The sequence below is a fragment of the Pagrus pagrus genome (genome assembly GCF_965226575.1).
Source record: "Pagrus pagrus genome assembly, chromosome: 22".
Lineage (NCBI taxonomy): Eukaryota > Metazoa > Chordata > Actinopteri > Spariformes > Sparidae > Pagrus > Pagrus pagrus.
In genome coordinates, this window is record NC_140204.1 from 9881189 (window position 1) to 9903044 (window position 21856).

The window sequence follows — 21856 nt, forward strand, 5'->3', positions numbered from 1 at the left end:
TTAAAGACAAATTAATTAACCAAAGGAGTGCGAAGATGCGTTCGCCAGTTCTTCAGGACAAAGAGATACCGTGGGAGATGCTGAGGAAGGGGAAAGGAAAGAGCACACAGAGAAGGAGTGAAACAGGCATGTAAAGTGCTGTTAATTGCTTTGTCAGTGAGTGAGAGGGAGGGAGGAGGAGGAGGACGATGGAGAGACAATGTTTAAGAAGCGGGGGTGATGGGAAGAGGCCTGAGAGGAGAGAGAGGGAGCGAGATAAAGAGGCAGCGCGCACTGCAAAGCACTGATTACTGCTTTGTAACAGAGATGGGAGAAAGAGGGGAGGGAGTGAAGAAAGGCAGTAAACAGACTGAGGTCAGGAAGGCAGAGAAGTATCCAAGGCAGTGCTCCACTTGATTAAAAAAGTACCGAGATAGGAAAACGCAGATGGAAAGGGAGAGGAGGGAGACATAAAGAGAGGCAGAGATGAAAAGAACTGACGAGCACAAGGTGACAGGTATAAAAAAATTTGGCAGCGAGAAGTTTGTCTGCATGTGCATGCATAATGCATGTACCCAGGTCAACTCAGGATAGAGTACAAGTATGCACATGTGTGTGTGTGTGGGAGACATCCTGCATCCTAATCTCAATCTGGAGTGAAGCAAATTGAGATTCCATGAATACCCTGACACACTTGAAAACCTCTCGCTCTTCAGTCACGACCTTGTCTTTGTCTGACTCTCTAGTTTTTTTCTGGGCGCTGTATGCTCGCTAATTGATATTCATCCACTAAACTGGCCTGTGTCTAAATGATGGGAGACATGACATGTTATCAAACCTTGATGCTGTTGAACAATATTGGATCTGAACCTGTTGCGTTCAGCTGTGGGCTACATGTTTAGACAGTGAGAGCAGCAGTGAAGTAGGAGGTTTTCCTTTTCGAAGCACAAGTCACACATCACACTCAAAACGCAGCATGCCTTAATGGCTCTGTAGCTGCGTTGCTTTATGGGCTATTACAGAATTTGCTTCCTCCTCTGCGACAGATTCCTCCCTGTATGACTGTTAAATGTGGCTTCGGAAACAATGAGCCTAGGAAAAGAAACCCATTCACACTGAAGGACACCCTGAGGGACTAACGGCACCAAGACCTGATGTTTACTGCCATCCTCTGCTTTACAACACCAGTGTATCCGCACTGAAAATATTAATGGGACAATGTCTTGTCTGTTTGGCCACTCATCCATGGGAATTAGGTGTCACAAAATACAACTAAACCGAGCTGCAGGGAGTACAGCATGGTTTTTTTGTTTTTTTTTTCTTTTAAAAAGAAGCTCAACACCGGCTAAAAACCTCGACAGCATGACAGCCAGTGTCATCTTGTCGTTTTGGAGCCAGAAGTGACCACATTTGGTTGAGCTTGGGGGGCCATAACCTGACTGGATCTGACCGAGTACCCGAGGGCACGCTGTGGTAGCGAATTGTCAATCACAAGCAAGCCACACCCTAAAGCATACCCTGCTTTAGCGTCTCTTTTACTCTAAATCAAACCATCATTAAATAAACGTCATGCTGTAATGAACACTAGAATTACTGCATCAGGGTTATACACCCCCACGCACCAGTCAAGTTCCTGTTCCTGAGCTGTCTTGTTGAATAATGACCATTTCTTGCAGAATATAATGATGTCACAGTGCGTTTCATCTCTGACCTTATGGATATTAAATGTCATCATTTCATAATTCTATCCTTTTCAGAAACTCCCTTAATGTGTTTGAGATATTGCGTTCACAAGAATGGGGCGAATGGACGAACGTAGACGGACGCTCGGATGAACGCCCCAAAAACATAATGCCTGGCCACGGCTGTCACATGTGCAGAAAATTAAACTCGAAACTAATGATTCAGACCATAAACTCATCAGGAAACTGTTTACTGATGTCATAAATCAAGTGGGAAGTAGGGTAATTTTCTCATAAGCTTACATAGAATCGGAAACCAGTGGAGTCCCTCCCTTTTGGCCATATTTTATATTTTAGTCAGGTTACAGATGTAACTTTTGACCACACTTCTTCCCACACCCAGAGAGGGCAGTGAAACGCTGCTTTTCAGGCTCGTATTCAGTTAAACAGGAATTTTACACAAATGCAACAAATCTGTTACTGTGGGATACAACCAGTCATTGATAGACCACATGATTATCATGAGAAATAATGCCTCTCTTATCCCCAGAGGCAGGAAACTGCCTTCATCATCAGAGCAGATTACAAGGAGGACTTGGCGTCCACCAATTTGTCCATTTAAAAAAAACCCTCAGCATTTCGCCCCCACACAGCATCAAACAGCTTATAATGTTAATAGTACCCAGCACTCCAGCAGCAGACAGTGCATTAGCTGTGTGGTGTGAATATAGTATAAACAAAATTAGCAGGGCTTTTGCTGGTTCTGAGTAAATGGAAATGAGCTATCAGATGTAGTTAGCAGAGCCGAGTCGGTTTTCCCAATTGCATTCGTCTACATAACTAAGCAGCAAACGTCCCATCACTTTTAATTCCTTTGGCCCGCTTCATGTTCCTTCGATTTTCTAACAGCAGTTTTTTTTTTCAACCGGCCGCTTTAATATATTTCACACTCTGCACCCATCGCTGTGGGAGGCAGAGGTCACAGCTATCAGAGGTGGGAGGAGCTCCAGCTTCTTCACAGCACCATGAAAACCATACTGAGCAGAGCACATTGGACAGCAGCAAACCCAAAGGGGAATAGACACATTATAAAACCTTCCGTCCACTTATCAGTTGACCTCCAGACAAGATAGAATAAAGCAGCGGTGGTCCAGAGTGAGGAGGAGCGGGCCTGTGACTCGAGGATCTCCAACAGAACATGACAGAACGTGGGTTGAGAGCAAATGTCAAGGCTGCCTTGGGAAACGCTTTTAACCCCTTAATGCTCCAGGGAGAGCTGCTTATTGGTTAGAGAAAACTGCGGTGGTGCTGGACAGCAGGGCTTGGTTTTAAGGATGCTATGAGTGTAAGACCACCCTGATCACGGTTACAACAACGCAGCATAAAGGGAAAGATATAATTACAAGAAATAAACAAAGAATTCAAGGCAGAATGACTTAAAGGTGCAACATATAGAAATATCATCAATAAAAGATATCTTGAAATAAATGTACTCAGTCTAGAAATAAATAGTCTTTGAATTTAGTTGAAAATTATTGTTGAGCCTATAAAAAAAGAGATTTTGGAAAGCAGTAGTTTTAATTACAAGCAGGTGGGTTGTCAGCCGTCCTCTTGTTTTGGTTTGCAGCATTAACACTTCCTTTTAACTTCACTTTTAATCATTTCCATCTAAGTGTAACTCTTGCGTGGTCTTCCTCCATCTCACAAATCCTCGGAGCCGGTTCATGAAACCCTCTTCCTCTCTTAATTGGCTGTGTAGGTTATCACTGAAGCAGAAGGCGTCAGCCGTTTCTGACTTAGGGCAGTAATTAGTGATGCGCTCTGTCATTTATTGATTTGTTGATTGATTTTTTTTTCTCTGTTCATGTAGAGGAGGAGACTCTTAGAAAAACAGAAGAAATAATCTCTGATGAAGTCTGATGAAGACTGGTGTTGTCAGAGATGTTGTCTCTCATTAACAACTGCATGGTGCAATTAACGTTTTACGTGGATATTTGTAGGCGTTTGTTCCAACAGATTCTTTCCAAAGCGTTCAATATGACTGATCTAAATAAAACTGCTTGATAATGAAATTTGACCTACCGGTGTCAAGCTTGGTCCCCTTGGCACAGGCCACAATGGCTCCCATGCTGGGCTGAGAGGTCATTCCAGCCATGGAGTCCACCTAGAAAGCAACAATCAATATGAATATTATTTGACGAATAGTCTTTAAAGGATAAGTTCACTCAACCATTATGAAATGAGAATTTTATTATCTTCTCACCCCAATGCCGATGCAAAGTCAGGTGAGCTTATCCTTCAACCATTTTTGTGGGTCGATTTTATATACATAGAGAAAAAGTCTGAGAAAAGATGTGTACATTTGTCTCAAATGTGTGCATGTAAGTTTAATTTAAGGATTAAAGGGAAAATACTTTTTCTATCAAAAGGGAGAAAAACCTTGAGGTGTTGGCTGTCTTCCCTGCCACTATCCAGCATATTTCATTTAGTTTGTTACCGTTTATGAATAATTCATTACTTGGCAGAGTGATAGTTTAACCGAGTACACCAGTAGAACCAAAGCAAACTAATCTTTTTAGTGGGTGTGTCTGATCCATGGTGGACAGCCGGTTGTTTCTTTCCTAAAGTCTTACAAGGAACTGAACAACAGAACAGGAAAAAAAAAAAGAAAAACTGCAAATACCAGCCAACTGTCTTAATGAAACTGCCCGTGCTGGCAGCATGCGTCAGTGAACACATTTAAAGGAAATGCTCCTGGCTTCAGCAACCGTTCCCGCTTTGTTTCAGTGACATTTCACAATGCAAATTGCAGCAACTGGTAGAAAATGTATGTTTGTTAATGCTGTCAGGATAACTTATGGGCGGATCTAGGCCTAGGTCTCACGTTCATAAAAAATAAATGGATTGTTGGTTTATTTTACGATCGCAAATAAAAATTTAAAACCTCTCAGACCCTTTGAAAATAATGTTTTATGCACACATCATGAGGAGACGCAGTGCAAGGACTGGACCTCATCAAGACACCCAAAGCAACCTTGTCCTTGAATACTCACGGCCACATCCACCACGTCGGCTCCAGCCTCGGCGCATGCCAGCATGGCGGCTACACCCGCTCCCGCCGTGTCGTGTGTGTGCACGTGGATGGGCACATCCGGGAAACGGTCTCTCAGAGCGCCGATCAGAAGCTTGCTGGCCTCTGGCTTCAGCAGGCCGGCCATGTCCTAGTTGTAAAGATGGAAGGAAAAATGTAAGTGACAGCTGGCGTGATTCATTTAATGATAATCATTATTTTCCACTGAGAACAGCTTGTTTAGTCAGTTATGGAAAAAACACATGAGTTTTTTTTAATTATTACCTCATTGATATTGTAAGTGTGAATTTCTTCTCCAAAACTACATAGAGCTCTTTGAATATCCCAAAATATCAAACATCACAAGTTACTATATTCCTCGTTTTGCATTTCTTTTTAACACTTCTGGAAGTCTTTGCGGTTGAATCTAGGACGGGATATAAATTAACACACAAGGAGACCTAATCTAGATCCATTAATCCGGGTTAAAGTAGCTTTCCGCAACACATTTACATTTTGGTTACGGAGTCCTGGACCAAGATTAATCTGAACCACCTGTTTTACTTCTCATTAGTGAGACGGTGTGCACACAGCAACGGCCCCAAGGCTGTTCATTAAAGCTGGAACAGACCCCAAACTGCTGATAATTTGGTGAAATCGGAGGAGCCAAAATAAGCAGAAAGAACATGCTCACAAAACAACACCAAAATCCTTGAGGTGATGGGGACTTGGATACGACTACTAAAACTCTTCCAACAATCAATGTGTCATCGCTGATAAAAAAAAAAGCTTGAATTTGAGGCTAAAACTGCCAATCAGAGACATTTAGTGCTGCAGTAAATCAAATACTCTTTTGGGAAATTTATTTGGTTAATTCAAGACAAGTTTATAGAATGTTACCAATGTGCTGGAAAATGATAACTTAAAAAAGTTTTCCACAGACACACTCTGAGGATCATTATAATGTATAAATCTTAATTGATATTAACGGAAATTCACAGACGGAGCTTAGATGTTTTAGTCGCGCTCCCTTTGGTGATGATTGCACTCCATGAAGTTCTAATGCGTGCTCGTTTCTTCTTTTTAAAGTTAACCTCATTAGCCGCGCAAGCCGTTTATGAGATTTGCCACCGCTGCGTGTGATGGTTCGCACGGCGGCAGAGCGGGAGTTTGTCATTTCACGTTTGAAAATATGCTGTCATGCTTGAACAAAGAAATTAATTTAATGTGAGCATTATCAGCCTATTCATTTAGATAAGAGGCTCCAGTATACAAGTCATTTCAATAGGAGGGAGTCGTAACATTCAACTGTGTTTAACAGTTAACATCTGAGTTCTTTATTAATTAAAATGCCAATAGATATGCGCGTGTGTGTGTGTGTTTTGTGTGTTGAAGGGTTTTACTTCATCACCCAGAATTTATTTATCAGTTTGTGGTTAACGCTATGTTCAAGTACGCATATTCAGCATTAACTAGGTGCTTGTGAAAAACTACTTGTGAATTGAATACAAGAACATGCTCACTTTAGAATGAAGAGCATATTTTGAGTTGAGTAGACTGAATTTTTAGTTAATTAGAGACTATTAGCAATTGTAGTTTTGTGTTACATAAAAAGAGACCATATTTATGAAGGGTAATTAAGGGAGAATAACTCTGAATGACTGAATTTTGATTTGTGGTTGAACTTGTCCTTTAATAAGAGCCAATATACTACATATATGCATGCTAATGAGCAACTGGTAATGTTAATGTTAATATGCATGTTGTCTTCTTTTGCATTGAGCTGAACATCAACCATCTTGATTCTGCCATCATATGTGACGATAGTAACAGAAAGTTGTTGCAGAACAGGCAGATAATTCACAGCAGTGTAACAGAAGTGAGCCAAACTCACACTGCAGACACGAAGCTTTAATTAAAAAATGCCAATTGTGTCTTTCCTGCCAATTGTGTTTCAACCAAATACCAGAAAGTTTGCATCCCAGTGCTACTTAGAGTGCGCACAGCCATGTAAGTGCCGTCCCTGCGTACGATGACATACATGGAAACGTGTGTGTACATGAGAATTAGATGGTTTGTACACAAGAGAAAGAAGAAAATGTACAAGCAAAGATTATTTCCAGCTGGTTGTATGTCGTTCTGGTGGCAGATGGGCAGGGATTTCCCACACAGAAGCAAACGGTAAAAGCCAGAGTCTTCAGATTATCACAGAGAAGGAAAAAGCCATTTGATTTCAGAAGTAAACTTCTCTAAAAGCAAACAATTGAAGCACTGGATCCTGTTTTTATTCCCTCACCTTGATGCACAGGATGTGGGTCCCGGCTTTGACAAGCTCATCTGCAAGTTTCAGGTAGTAGTCCAGGGAGTACTTCTGCCTCATCGGGTCGGAGACGTCGCCTGTGTACGAGATGGCGGCCTCCACTACGCCGCCTGCCGCTCCAGCAGCCTCCATGCCCAGCAGCATGTTTGGCACGTAGTTCAGGGAGTCGAACACGCGGAAGATGTCCATGCCGTTCTCCTTGGCCACCTCGCAGAACCTGGTGGGGATGGAAAGGGAGGAAAATAAAAATGTTAGTCAACAGCACATACAAGAGTCTTAGAGTTGACTTTACAACTTTTAAAGCTTATCTGGGTCAAGTATGAGTCAGTTTACAGCCTCAGATCCTTAGATGGGGCCTGTCTAATCTAAAGGTGACCGTGCTTTCGCCATCAGGGCCCTTCGACTTCGGAAGGAAGTGTCTGAGGGGATAAGGCCACAGTCAGTGACTTTTTTAAAATCATTTCTTAAAAGGTCATATTGATAACATTTTTCATTGTTACTTTTGTTCCTTTTCTTGGTGTTATTTATATAGATATTTTGCGTTTTCCAACTTGTCTTCTCGTCTCTCAATCAAAACAAATCATGGGAGCTGTTGCCTTCATTTTTAAACCACTACTGCCACTGAAAATCTGTCACTCAGTTGGAAATGTTCACCGATGACATAATGTTTTTAATGTTTTTGTTCTTCCTCAGCCTCTGACTCTCCCCCAGAAGTTATAGTTATTGGCAACAAAGTGAAACGCGCTGTTACTTTGAGTTAACTTGTGCATTTCTCTGGGTTTGACATTGCGGGAAACACTTGGGTAAATATATAGAACTCAGCAAAATATAGATCAAAGTTCTTGCCGTTCAAATGCTTTTGCTTTGTCTGTCAAAGCACTTTGTAAACTCTCTTTTTAAATAAAGATATTACTCTCACCATACAGTCGTGCGCACACTTTATTTTTTAAATCCACATTCAAAGCAGAGACAGAAATAGGTGAGAGAGACTGTCAAGACTCGCACTCTCACTCTCACACGTATAATGAGTTTGTCTTCATGCTCACTGTAGCCCAGATAATAGCGCACATCCTGGTTGGGATAAGCTGTTTATATCCACCTCCATATCGCCACTCATAAATAAATATCGCTGTACCTGCGCAAATACAATATTCTCACTATTTCCATGAAAAGTGAGCTTACACAGCCTGCAGGAGCCCACAATAACTGAGAGAAATGTACACCCGCCTCATTATCCAAGCTGCTAGTGGTAAATCCCTCCTATTATTGCCTTGGCCCCGGTATCTTAATCAGGTTTTTCATAACTGGGGTGAGTGCTTACTGTAGCCGTGTTACTGCGAATGCAATATTTGCACACAGTGAGAGCTTTTGTGTTGGCAAACAAACAGACTCACTTAATGTTGTGCCATGAGAGGATTACCGGTCCAGCGTCTGTGTGTCCAGTGTTTATTTAGCAGTGTAATGCATACAAGTGCTGCCTAGTGGACGTTGTTTGGCAGCGAATCAAAAGCGGGCCTACATATCTGACTCAGAGTTGACGTAACCGTTATTCATGTGGATGAGAAAGCCGAGTTTTTTTTCGATCAGAAACTTCTCGAGAAGATGTAGAGCGCCGAGCGTACTGTACCGTGACCCCGTGACACTTCAAATCAAATAAACGAAATAAAATCACACTTTGAGTTGATTTAGTTAATGAAGACGTTTAGGCCACTTGACTGCAGGCTGCCGTGCTGAAAAAGTCGAGGGCGAAGGAGTGACGGAGTGAAGGGAGAGCCGGGCGAACAGATCAAAGCCATTAATCACAATCATGTGCAAATTTTCAATGGCGCTCCCCCGGTGGGACCCTGAGAGTGAGCGGGGTGGAGAGAGGGAGTTAAAGAGAGGGGTAGAGAGATGAATGGAGGCATGAAAAAGGGAGTAATAAGAGTGTGGAGGATAAATAATGACTATATGATAGGTGAGAGGGGAGGAGAGGGGGGGAGCACAAAAACAGGGAGGATAGGGGAGGTCTGCTGTGTGTGATTCAATGGGAAGGAGGGAGGAGGGGACAGCTGCATTAGTCATAAAGCCACTACAAATTTATTTTAGGTGAGAGGAATGACACTGTGCAGGTGTGTGTTTGTGTGCGTACTCGTGTATACGTGAGTCATCTCACATCATCGAGGCAGCTTGTGAATCCATTTGGAAAAGTGTTTGAGGCATGTGTTTGCATGTGCGTAGGCACAGGAGTATTTATGGGCCTAAACGCATTAGTGGGTACATCTGTATCAATGATGTGTGTGTGTGTGCAGCTCACTGAGCATGGTAGGAGGTGATAGGGAAACATCAACCAAATTGACCTGACTAAATGTGTGTGTCAGTTATGCGGTTTGTGGGCAGCTACAGGACAGTGAATCCATTTATATATACGGAGAGAAAGCAGCTGTGTCTGTAGGCGTCAGAGAAACAATGCTTAGAATGTAGGTCAAATATATTCACAGGAGAACGATTTTATATTTATTATTCATGTTGGAAATGAATACAAAATATACGATGTAATTAAAGCACGAGCTTAAAGAAACTTTTGCTCTCAGCTGAACAACTCATCTGCCGAGGAAGGTCACAACACGAGGCTGAAAGCTCTGGAAATGGCACGTTAAAGCTGCAGTAGGTGACACTGGAGACCAACTGAAAAATCACACCCCCTCCCTTCAGGCCTCCTTCTACAGCTGCTCCTTCAAAACACGTGAACGCCCACTGCTCGATACAGACTGCCCCGTAGCTCTGGCTAGCTAGCGGGAAGATGTGTTAGCGGCTAGTTCGCTACGTTCAACAAGGTCTCTTAGCATTGTTTCTTCTAATAAATACACAAATAAACAACTCTTTTAAATGCCTCAGTCCAAAAAGGCTACAAACACAGCAGCATTTGATTAATTGATTGATGTTAAAGGTTTTCCACCAATTTTTCAGGTGTTTACAGGTCTTGTGGTTCAAAGGAAGCTGCATTCAATCTAATACATTTTGCTTTACAAAACCTGGCACCTACATTACCCATAATGCAACTTAGCCACTGAGCGCTGTCACTAGAGTTCCCTTTTAAGATATTTTCTATAAATATAACAAAAAATGCTTTGAAAATAACTTACCAATCCTAGCTTTAATGTTGTTGTGTTTGTATTACGAAAGGTTAAGGAGCAAAAAATCATTTTAGGTCAGTTACAGGTGTAAATGAATGATTGTGTCCACTTTAAGGTGTGTAGGAGCAATATTGATATGCAGTTGTATTTATCCTTTTATTATTAAAAAGTACATTATCTCAAAGTATCCAGAAGTTGTTTCAAATGAGAAAAAAGCCAATGTGACTTGGAAGAAAAGTGCATGTTTAAGAAAAAAAGGTTTAAATTAGTAAATATACGCCATGATCAATTCAAGGATCATGCACTACATGGTGTCCAGCCCACGTGGGCACACTGAACAGCAGCCGTTATGATGACATAACAGGTCATGATGTTCACATCCACAAAGACGGAACAAAACTAGAAAAAACGCCTCACGGTGGTGTGCCCTGTGGCGCTGAATACTGGCCAGAACAATTTTTGCAGAACATTATGATGTCACAGTGAACTTGACCTTTGACCCTTTGGAAGTAAAACGTCATTACTTCATCATTTTATCCTTTTGGACCTTTTTCATAAACGTTTTGCTATAATCACGGCCAAAACTGTGTTATGCAAGGTCACAGTGGCCTTGACCACCAAAATCTAATCCGTTCATCCTGGAGTCGCTACGCCTGGAGTGGACTTTTGTGCTTCCTGTGTGAAAGATAAAGGATCCTCTATCTTAGTGCCTTGAGCCAAAACAAAAACCTCTTAATAAAAATCACAACTTTACCTTCAGACTTCAGGATATATACACTATTCACATTAAGAAAGTTATAATGAACCAATATAAAAACTTAGTATGATTTAAAGAGTATTTGGTAATAGTATGTTAATACAAACAACATTTGGCTCACGGTTACTGGATGCCAAAGAAGTTGTATCTTGTAAGAGGAGTAGGTGTTATAGGCTGTAGCTTCAGCCTACACCTTTTATAGACCGTAGAAAATCTTCTGTGTTGTGTTGCTTTTTCATGTACCGTGTTGTTGGAGTATTAGTTTTCTAATAAAGTAACGTTAGGTAACATTTTCACCTTAAAATACTTTGTGAGGCAGCTGGATTTTCTTTAAAGCAGCATTATGTAACTTTTGTGATAACTTTTTTTGTTTGTAAATCATGCTGATGGTACAGTGTCTTGTTTCTGCACTATGTAACTTCAGTGAGCGTGTAGGATCAAATTTTTCAGTGACAAACAGGAGGAAAATCTTATTCTCAACAGTTCAACACAGTAAATGAAGCTAAATGGGAAAAGGACAGTTACTCCAGTGTTACGACAGCCCTGCTTAGATGTAACTACACTCTACATACTGAACACTAAACTCACAGCCTGTAGTATTTAATGCTACGCAAGTCAAATGTAAGCTAGTGTGTGTATAAATGTACATTTACAGCCCAGATTTGTGTGTGTCAGCATGTTTCCATAGCAATACTGGAGATAGTGTATGTGCGCATATTTGTAGCAAGACTCTGGGTGTTAGCGTTAACATTTGACTGTTTAATAACTGAATTAAATTATAAAAAAATGGAAGGATAAAGTGTGTGTGTGTGTGTGTGACTCACTTAAAGACAGCATTGTCAGGGTAGTTGGTGTAGCCCACGGCGTTGGCCCCTCTCAGCAGCATCTGGAAAGGAACGTTTGGGATCAAAGCTCTCAGCTCCTGGAGTCTCTTCCATGGACACTCAGACAGGAAGCGCATGGCCACATCAAAGGTAGCACCTACACACACACGCAGGGGGTTTGCAGTTTATTTCAGTTGTCATCTCAAGTCTCATCTGTCATCCTGACTTTGATGTCAATTTTAGACTTGAAAACTCATATTTCAAACTTATCCTATTACCCACCCACCCACACACACACACACACACACACACACACACAATACACATAAATGGATGCTCAAATAAAATATCTGATGATACTTGCACATTCATTGTTCATTCTAACACTTCCATCATTTCATTGTGAAGTCACTTTAAAAATCTAAGAAATGTTTCAGTGGCAGAGGCGAAAATAAAAGAGATAGCAATCTCTCATTTCCCTTTCTGGGGGGACTAGATTAGCGAATCTCATACCCGTTTATCATATCAGCCAGAAATATTGAAGCCTCCAGTGGTTTTCTGCTGATCCAACACAGCCGTCATTAAATTTCATTTTCCTTGCTCTCGTACATTTGGACACGGAGAGAATACAAAGCGCCGCCGCTCGTTCCCGACTCTGGGAGGAGCAGGAATGCCCTGGAAAAGATCTGGATTTGAGCCTACGTCAGCGTCTCTTAAACTACCGCTGTGGAGCGGAAATGACTCAGAGCAATCCCTATCTGATGTTAAACGTATTAGTATTAATGTTTTAGAGCACGTGAGATATAAAAACATGACGCCGGGCGAGGAATTCATCTGGGGCTGCAGAATTTGGTCTGATAATTTGATAACGGGAATGAAGACTGACAGCTGGGCCCACATATCGGAACATTAGGCACAGGGCACTGCTGAGCTTGCCTCTTTTTGGAAAGACAGGCAGCCTCCAATCTGTCGTGAAGAGGAGCTGAAATAAGAGAGGAAGATGGAAATGAGCCTCTTATATAACGTCCACGATGGCCAGAAATGTATTCAACATTAATGTTCTTTTTAAAGAAAGTTACAGATAAGAACGTGTTATTTTGGGCTCAACCGTCTCCTGGAATGGGTGTTGTGGGATTGTATCGGCCTGTAACATCAAGAGTAAATCTTACAACAACAACAAAAAAACAGTAATTAAACAGTTTGCATGGTCTCATATTGGCAAACTCTTTACTTCATCCAAATGTCCCCTGCTGGGAAGATATAGTTCTCTGAAATCAACTTCCATCTCATGCACACGGGCCAATAAAGGAAAGCCCATGATGAATAAAAATGATTTATATCTATAATTTCAATCGTTAAGCTACATCAACACACACACATCTCAGCATTTTTTGCTTAAGTGCGCAATTATGGCCCTGATGCATCGGACAGTTTATCCTGCTGGATCAATTTTTATGTCATCTGTGATTCTGCTTTATTGCTCGGGATTGGTCGATTTGCCTTTGTGCCCGTCAGACCTTCACGCTGCAGCAAGAGTTCCTTGAAACATACACCAGAGCCCCCGAAACACTGCGGGGCAGAACGAGACGCGCGCACTGAAATGAGCACATACATTAATTAAGAATCAGCCGCTTTACCATCTGATAAATGTGCCGATTGTGAAACAGACACAGGGAACCATATAGATACATTATGTGACCTAATTCGTATTACTGTATCTTCTATGGTGTTGGGAGGAACGCTATATCAGGAAGGGACTTAATCCTCAAAGGGCTTTCACAGGCTTAATCTCTTCAATGATTCATTCTGCCTCTAAGCAGCTGAAACATGTGAAAGCAATATTCCCTATCTAAGATCCTTGTGTAAAAGAAAAAAGGATTCTTGCATAGGGACAATATGTCAGGGTAACGGGTGTTCAATACTCACGTGGTCACCTTCCCTTCAGTGATTTATTTTTGTACTAAGTAATTTGAACACAGCAGGGTGCAATATTCTCTATCTCTGATCACATTGTAATACAAGTGCATTGTATAGGGACCTTCTATCAAGAGAGGCTCGCTTAGTTATCCCTCCTGTAATCATGTGCTGATTTACGAGGAACTGTTTAAAGGTATAGTTATGAGCCGTCACTGTGGGACAGTGTGTGCCGGAGCTGAACTCTTTGCCGCAGCGTGGTAGTCTAATTTGTGTTTCACAAGCTAAATCAATATCAGACGAGAGTATGCCAGCCAACCAGTGCATCTGTGAACTTTGAAGGTTGAGTGAATGAAGGATGTTTAGCAGCGGGGATGGGAAGCAAACTGCTACTCACACATGATCATGAGATCTACTGTAAATGGTCAGAACCTTCTCTTCAAGTTTAGACGAAACAGCCTCTAAAGAGTATCTAGCTCCTGTATTGGGATGTTTTTCCTAATGAAACAGGATAGTTTGATATAAAAACGGGAGGAATTTGATTTGAACGTTGAGAGAAAGATACAAGACGTTCTCACTCACAACTCATTAAATTTAGCAGCTTGGTCAGTGGCCTTGAGCTTCAAATTAAGATTTACCTACCACCCTCACTTCAGTATTGCACATAAAAGGCTCTGTGTTAAAGTCAACTCTAATACGTTATATGCAATGTGCTGATAAACAGTTCACATTGTTTGACATATTATGACTTTTGGACTGTTATTAATGTCGTCAAATAATCATGGTTTGGTTAGGGCTGGGCAAAAGAAAGTACTTGGTTAGGGTTAAAAAAGGAAGATATTTCGGATTAAATTAACTCATCTGAGTGACGTAACTGATGTCGAGCAACGTACACGACATCAAATTACTCTTGCCGCTTGGTCACAGATGGGACATGAACCTCAGTCCTGTGTGTGACCCGCCCTCGTGCCCCCTGACTTGAACTCTTTGCTCTTTACACTAGAGAAGCCCTTCAAGCCGTGTCCTCAGAGGGGTACCTACAATGTCAAAGTTAGACCAGATGTGATGGCAGTGAGAACGGCCTGAAGAATTACAGTATCGAAGAAAGAGAGAGAGAGAGAGACGAAGCCCATTGCATGCTTCAAGCTACTGCTGAAGAAGACCAGTGTAAAAAGCCTTCGCACATAGCAGCTGTTCCAAATACCACATTCATCAAATGGGCCCATAACTGTGATATTTTGGGGAAAACTGAACGAGGTTTTCATCAGCCTTCATCTCGAGGATGTTAAGACTTGTTTTGAAAATGGTCTTAAATCAATACAAATATTTTAGAGTCGGTGATAGAAGCAGCAAACAAGTGAGTCATCTCGCTTTCTTTTCATATCTGCGCAGAGCTGCACATGCACAGTACTGATTGGGCAGGATGTGTCTGATAGGATATCTTTCACATCAGCTTTTCAAAACATCTGGCTGTTCAGCAGACAAGTGCTCTACTGCAATCGTTCTCAACCTTTGGGTCGAGAGTTAATTTTCAGGGGTCACCAGATGGTTGTGGAGAAAAAAAAATTAAAACATTTTAGACTGGGGAATAGTTTTCACAGTAAATTGACTGTACCAGTGATATAATTTGTTCCTCCTGACACCCTTCGTGTCCACATGAGTTCTGTTTGCACACACACAAAAACCCTTTTACATTTTGCTACTTGTTATGTAGTTACTAGTTAAAGCTGAAGGTCCGGATTTCCTTTTCACCAGCATACTTTAATTTATTTTGCACTTTTCAAAGCAATGTCACAAAGTGCTTTACAAAGATGAATACTAACTATATAACTCCTCAGTCCTAAAAGGAGATTTATCACAGTTTTTTGGCTGTGTATAAACCCTGTAGACGCTGCGGCAGAGCTAGGATCCTCAGAATCAAAGCTATCAAGTGAGGTGGTATTCGGCATGATTATAAATGATGGTAAACAACATTTAATATAAGTGTGGGCTGAGAAAAAGGTGGAATGGATTTTGTGACGTCTTCAAATACAAGACAATTAAATGATAAAAAGGCCTTTACTGTATGTCCCTTAATCAAAGCGCTCTCCCCTCTCAGAACTGCCTCAGTACAATGAGACATGAGGGACAAGGGGCTTCCCTGGCACCTATTCAACACTTTCCTCCAGAGTGACGGATTGAGTTCACTGCCAGTTTTCACAGTCTCTCTTCAAAGATTTACTTTTAATGTTACTGCTCAAACATTGCGACGCCGCATTCGTGTCATCTCTCTCCAATCAGCCTCATAACAACACCATGATGTGCCGGGAGATGGAAGTCGGGAAGCGTTAAACGTGTTTTTATCAGAAATTTCTCCTCAATGATTTACTTTAGCTGTAACCCTTTTATCTGTTCAAACATGAGCTGAGCAAAGATTTGCTTAAGAGCCAAATGACACATATGCTTTACATTTTGTAATAGCGAACACTGATTTTGACCTTAGAGTGAAATCAAACAAAAACAAGTAAAATATTGGATTTTACTTTGATCACACTCCATGAAGATTAAAGGTCACGCCCAGTTACAGAACTACACTGACATTATTTTGTGTGTAAGAAAAGCAAAACATTTAAATGGATGTATATTCTGTTGCCGAATCGCTCTGTTTTCTAAACACTGTGTTCCTACTTAACTCGTTTAATTAACATCAAAATATTAAACACGCACAGGAAGCATATCATTACACAGTAAACTAGTAAAGTGGCAGGAAGCTTTCAGGGGAATATCTCTCTCCAGAATTTATTCTGCCTTTAAGTGTTTAAATAATTATGAGAAAGCACTATTGTTTTTTCTCTGACTCATAATCGTATCATGCAGGAACTACTCACGCCTCAAGAGGATTGAGTCGCATATTACATTTCTCTTCGATGACACATACTCTCTACGCAACTTTTCTTAAGCAAGAGAGATAATCTCACACTCATCAGCTCATAACACCGGCCTATTACAGGATCATCATGTCAGGAGGTGTTTCACCTGCTCAGCCTCCTGTTTTGTATTTGATTTCACTGATGTACACCTGCTGTCGATGTGTAAATGGGAGAGAGGAAAGCATATATACGCTGACTTTTTTATGAAGACAGAAGACTGTTTAAACTGAGATACTTCAAATGGAAAAATTCAACACTTGACTCTCTCTGCAAGTCAAACATTAGCGCTTTACGGGAGAATGTAGAATCAAGACACAAAGTAAGATTCACTTTTCTCTTGCCGTTTTATCAGAACTGGATTCACTTCTTCAGAGACGTGATTATTGGACAGTGTTTACTCAGAGTTTTCACTGCAGCTATTGTCCAGATCAGGAGTGTTTAACATGTTGTCCACTCAGTTAACAATAAGTAAGCATTGTACTACAAGACAAGCACGTTTAACATTCTAGCCCAAACCTTATTATATTTATGTTTATAATCATTCATACTGAAGCATAATACTAACCTGACGTGCCAGATGGTTTGTTATACAAAACCATCTGGGAAGTCATCCTGAAGAAACAGTTTAGAAAAGAGCCGGTCCTTTCAAAGAGTGTGACGAACCATCTGTCTATCACAGGCTCACTTCAACCAATCAGTTCACAGTAGGAGAGTAGTAACAGTGGAAACAGTTGGTGAATCAACCTCTTTCCGAAACCTTTCGAGTAAAGCCTTCAGCACCGTTCTTTACTCTTCTGTAAATGAAATATACTCTTCAGTTCTGATGTAACAGATGCTGTAGCAGCATCAATGCTAATCTCTTTAGGAGCCGCCACTGCAGTCGCTGGTCGTCACATCTAAATCATGGCCGAGGCAGCCAGTAGTTCCTAAAGGGATGCTAATTGGTTCGAACTAGGGTTGGGATAAAGTATGGCTACGGCAATATATTGTGATACTTCCTCATGTGATACGATTATCAATATGCTGGCAACATGATGTATCATTAGATGATAGTTTTGCAATGTAATGTTTCTTGCAGAATTTCTGTATCATGATACTATCCAGTGTTTCCCACAGGATGGGTGAGAACCTGTGGCCAGGGGGTGGTATTTCATTTTACCAGAGACCGTCTTCTCTGTCTGCAGACCACGAGTGATTGATGGTACACAGGAGCGGAAAGCGAGGGATCATTGTCACCTTGTAAATTGATCGCGGATGGCGTCATTCTCGCAGACGAATTGGCAAAGTAAAAGTCCTCTATAAAATGCTTAAATGGGTCACCAAATATACTTGGGCGGCTATTACTGTACCTGTGTGGGAAACACTGCTATCATTATTGTGGGACACATACCATGAATCGTATCATATTGTGAATTACTCTGTGTTTCCCACCTCTACTTCGAACCACTGTGGTTTGGCCACAAGCACATAGCTTAAAAGACGCCATTCACCCCATATCACAAGACAGTGTACCATCAACATGATTTTGAAGCTGTAATTTTAAGGGAAGACAATAATGCTGCTTTAAAGAAAATCCAGCTGCCTCACAAAGTAAGCATAATACACACACCCCACCAGTAATTTCAGTTTTTAAAATCCCTGTGCTGCTGCTTCTCTTTGGCTTTTAAACAGTTCAATGTGGCACTGGTTTAGGCTTTCAAAACCCACGAGAAGTCTCCGTTTATCAGGAAGCTCCAAGTAAATTAACAACTTTAATGTTCACCCATAAAATGGTCTCAAAGCATGCTTTCTATCAGGCTTTATTGACTGTTTTTGCACCATTTCCTGTTTCTCACACAGATGAAACCAATAGCAAACAAACCTGTAGAAAGCAGACTTTGCGCTCTTTCATCAGGACAACATACAGTATAGATATGTCTGACCATACTGTGAGCTTCCTGTCCCCTAACAGGAGATTGTTTTGAAAGCCTAAACGATCGCCCAATTGGACTGAAAGCCAGAGAGAGACGCTGCAGCAGAGTGTTAGGATCCTCAGCAGTGAAGTTATCGGTGAGGTCGTGTTCTGCATGATTATGAATGATGGTAAACAACATTTTAATATACAGTAGGTGTGGGCTGAGAAAAGGTGGACGCTTTCTCCCCCCCCCCCCCCCCCCAAGTCTTCAAATATAAGATAATGAAATGATAAAAAGGCCTTTATGTCCCTTAATCAAAGCACTTTCCCCTTTCAGTACTGCTTCAGTATAATGAGACACACAGGTACAAGGGCCTTCCCTGGCACCTATTCAACAATTTCCTCCAGAGTGACGGATTGAGTTCACTGCCAGTTTTCACAGTCTCTCTTCAAAGATTTACTTTTAATGTTACTGCTCAAACATGGCGAAGCTGAATTCGTGTCATCCCTCTCTGGTCAGCCTCATAATGGCATCACGATGTGCCGGGAGATGGAAGTCGGGAAGCGTTTAAGCCCCTTTTATCAAAAATATCTCCTCAATGATTTACTTTAGCTGTAACCTTTTTATCTGTTCAAACATGAGACGAGCAGACAGTTGCTTAATGTGAGATCTGCTCAAAGTGCTCTCCCACAGTAATGAAATATATTGCTTTCTCCTAACTGGTGCACCATGATCGGCTAGCGGGAGGAATTTAATCTCAGGAAGGGTTTACAGCACCGAGGAGGTTTCTCTCTCTCTCTGCTGTCTTTTTATTTTTTTCTCACTTTGCTCGACCATCTAACGATGAGCACTGTCACCGAAACAGAAACCCTTTTCACTTCATGCTTTTGTTGTTTAGTTCTTATGTTTGTTCTTGTGATCTACTCAAAGCACTCCAAGTAATATAACCACAATCGCTCCGAGTAGTTTACTATAATTGAGCATTAAATTAAATGTTTCAACCTCAAGAGGTTCACTGGGCATATCTCTTCCACAAACGTGCGTGTCCTAAGTGTTTTAGAGTGTTCAAACGGGGAAAGTGAATTTACTCATCGAAACCAGTTCATAACAATCACACTTCACACAGGACCATTATCAAGAAGTGCTGATAATTGGCCTTGTCGCCGACTGTTCAAACACAAGGCACGCATTTTCATTCTCTGGCCAATTTCAGAGTAATTGCATATTATACGGGGACACTATTCGACTGTTCATGCCTCAACAAGTTTCAATAAAGCATCGTTTTCTCTTTTCATTCAAGGGCAGGCAAAAGGTACAATCATCGTCTATCGAGGGAACTCGCTGAAGACTGACTTGTGGCAGAGGAGATGGGGGCAGGAGATACGTTTTCAATGGCACGTGACTTTTCACAGCTCGCACAGGAAAAACAAAGAAGCACAATCATTGTCATCAATGAAACATGGGACAGATCTACAGCAAGAATGAAAAGACCTGAGAGTGCAGGCATGGCTGTTCAGATGAATTAAAACTGTGGAGCACATACACAAAGAGTTTAATTAATATGATAGCCATCGGAAGAGGGAAACTGATGCCTTTCTTACATGACTGCTTGCATGAGGCACATATTAAAAGTATTTCCGCAGTTATCATGAATCTTCAGAGTGGCAAATGGCGGTGTTGCTTTAAAAAGGTGCAATATGTAAGAATTGGCCACCTATTGAATTCATACCCAACTGATAGGGGGCAGCATATCACCAGAGTAACCGCAAACTGCTAGCAACTGTCACTGCCATTAGCTGGTTAGCTCAGTTAGCCCTGCAGCTAGTAGTCTGGACTAAAAAATAATTGTGTGCGGGTTGTCAGGACATACATTCAACACACAGAAACTAACCTCCCCAGTTCTCCAGGCTGTAAAGGTTGCTGAAGTTGTGGCTGACGAATGGCGAGATCTTCTTCAGGTCGTGGGTCCGAACCCTGGTGGCCAGGAGGGACTGGTGGGCATCCCTGAAGGTGGTGTCCATCAGCAGCAGACCTTGATGGGCACGGACGGCCTTAGCGAATCCCTCGGGGCCGTCACGCAGCAACACGTCACGGAAACCAAGCGGAGGGTCACCTGGTAGTGAAAGGGGGGAGAGGGAAATTAAAAGAAAAGAAGGAAGTTAATGTGGAGAATGATACAGAGGGAAAATAAAAGGGAAGTAGGTTTGTGGTTGGTATCTCTGTTTGTGAGGATTCAATATCAGATGCTTGAGGAAACTTTTCCACCTTAACTTAGCAAGATTCAGCTGATGCCTGATAATGACTAGTCCACAATTATAGTAAACAAGGACCTGCAGTTACCACCATGAGCTCAACAGGTGGTTGCATGTTTTCTTAAACAAGTGGACGAAATGTGCAAGTAGCCCTTTATTTATACGATCATAAGTGGTCTATTGACTTTAAACGCTGCTTAAGTGTGTGGCAGGAGAGATGATTTAAACCACTTTAACAGGACACCAGGCGAGCAGGTAAACTGATGTTATTTAAACAGTCCGTCTTTCAAGTTGTGCTCTTAACAGGGCAGTGCTTGTCAAAACTTCTGCTAATTAGGTGGACGCCTTTGCCTCTCATCGCCGCTCCAATCAACCTCGGCTCAAGTAGATCGACTATAAAGGAACGCAGGAATAAGCACAGCAGCCGGCTTATTAGACACACCACCCACCCATTTGTGAAAATGGATTTCTCCTGCTGACAGTGACTCATATAGCTGTTGTTTTCTATATAAAGTAAGCAGCTACTGTTTAGTGAAATAAGTCAGTGAGCGTGGTACTGCATAGTTTCCACCTGAAGGTGAACTGGTTTCAGCATGGCTGCTGCTGCACTTTTCAGATGCCTAATTTCTCATTTGGCCTGCAAGTCTGTTTTTGGCTGTCAAGTGTCTCACGACCGTAGCAATCAGAGAGCTGTCATGGTGTCACAGATTTTGAGTGGAGCATATATGGTATTCATATTCTATTTTCCAAAGTGTGGAGGCAGCTCCAGATGGATCATATTGAATTTATACATGTTTATTTCTAGCATTTCTAATCTATGTTCTTTGACATCTTGCTATGTTTTATATATTTCCAGAAATATTTTTTGTCTAAAACCTTTCCAACAGGCATGTTTGTGTATGCAGCAGCCAAAGCAGCACAAAACAAGACTACAGTAAAGAGTCTACATCCATGCTAGTGGCCCTGTGAAGGTGAAGTCAGAAACAGCAGTGCTGCAAGCAAACTTATAACGTCAGCATGCTGATGTTCAGCTGGTATAATAGTCCCCAAGCTCACTTCCTTAGTTTAGCTTGTTAGCATGCTACAAGTTGCTAAGTAGCCAAAGCTATCACAATTCATCTGTGGGGAACATGAATGT

The 21856-nt window shown here is 41.6% G+C and overlaps 1 protein-coding gene across 3 annotated transcripts in view; it reads right to left on the reverse strand.

Annotated features, from left to right (window-relative positions):
* Positions 1–21856, reverse strand: part of pcxb (pyruvate carboxylase b) — a 297628-nt gene that overhangs the window by 38094 nt on the left and 237678 nt on the right. For all 3 annotated transcript variants that reach the window (XM_084343541.1, XM_084343543.1, XM_084343542.1), the window contains exons 15-19: positions 20358–20579; positions 11749–11905; positions 7028–7268; positions 4715–4882; positions 3744–3825 (exon numbers count right to left, since the gene is read on the reverse strand). In XM_084343541.1, coding sequence (XP_084199667.1) covers positions 3744–3825; positions 4715–4882; positions 7028–7268; positions 11749–11905; positions 20358–20579 — 870 coding nt within the window. The remainder of the gene's footprint in view (positions 1–3743; positions 3826–4714; positions 4883–7027; positions 7269–11748; positions 11906–20357; positions 20580–21856) is intronic.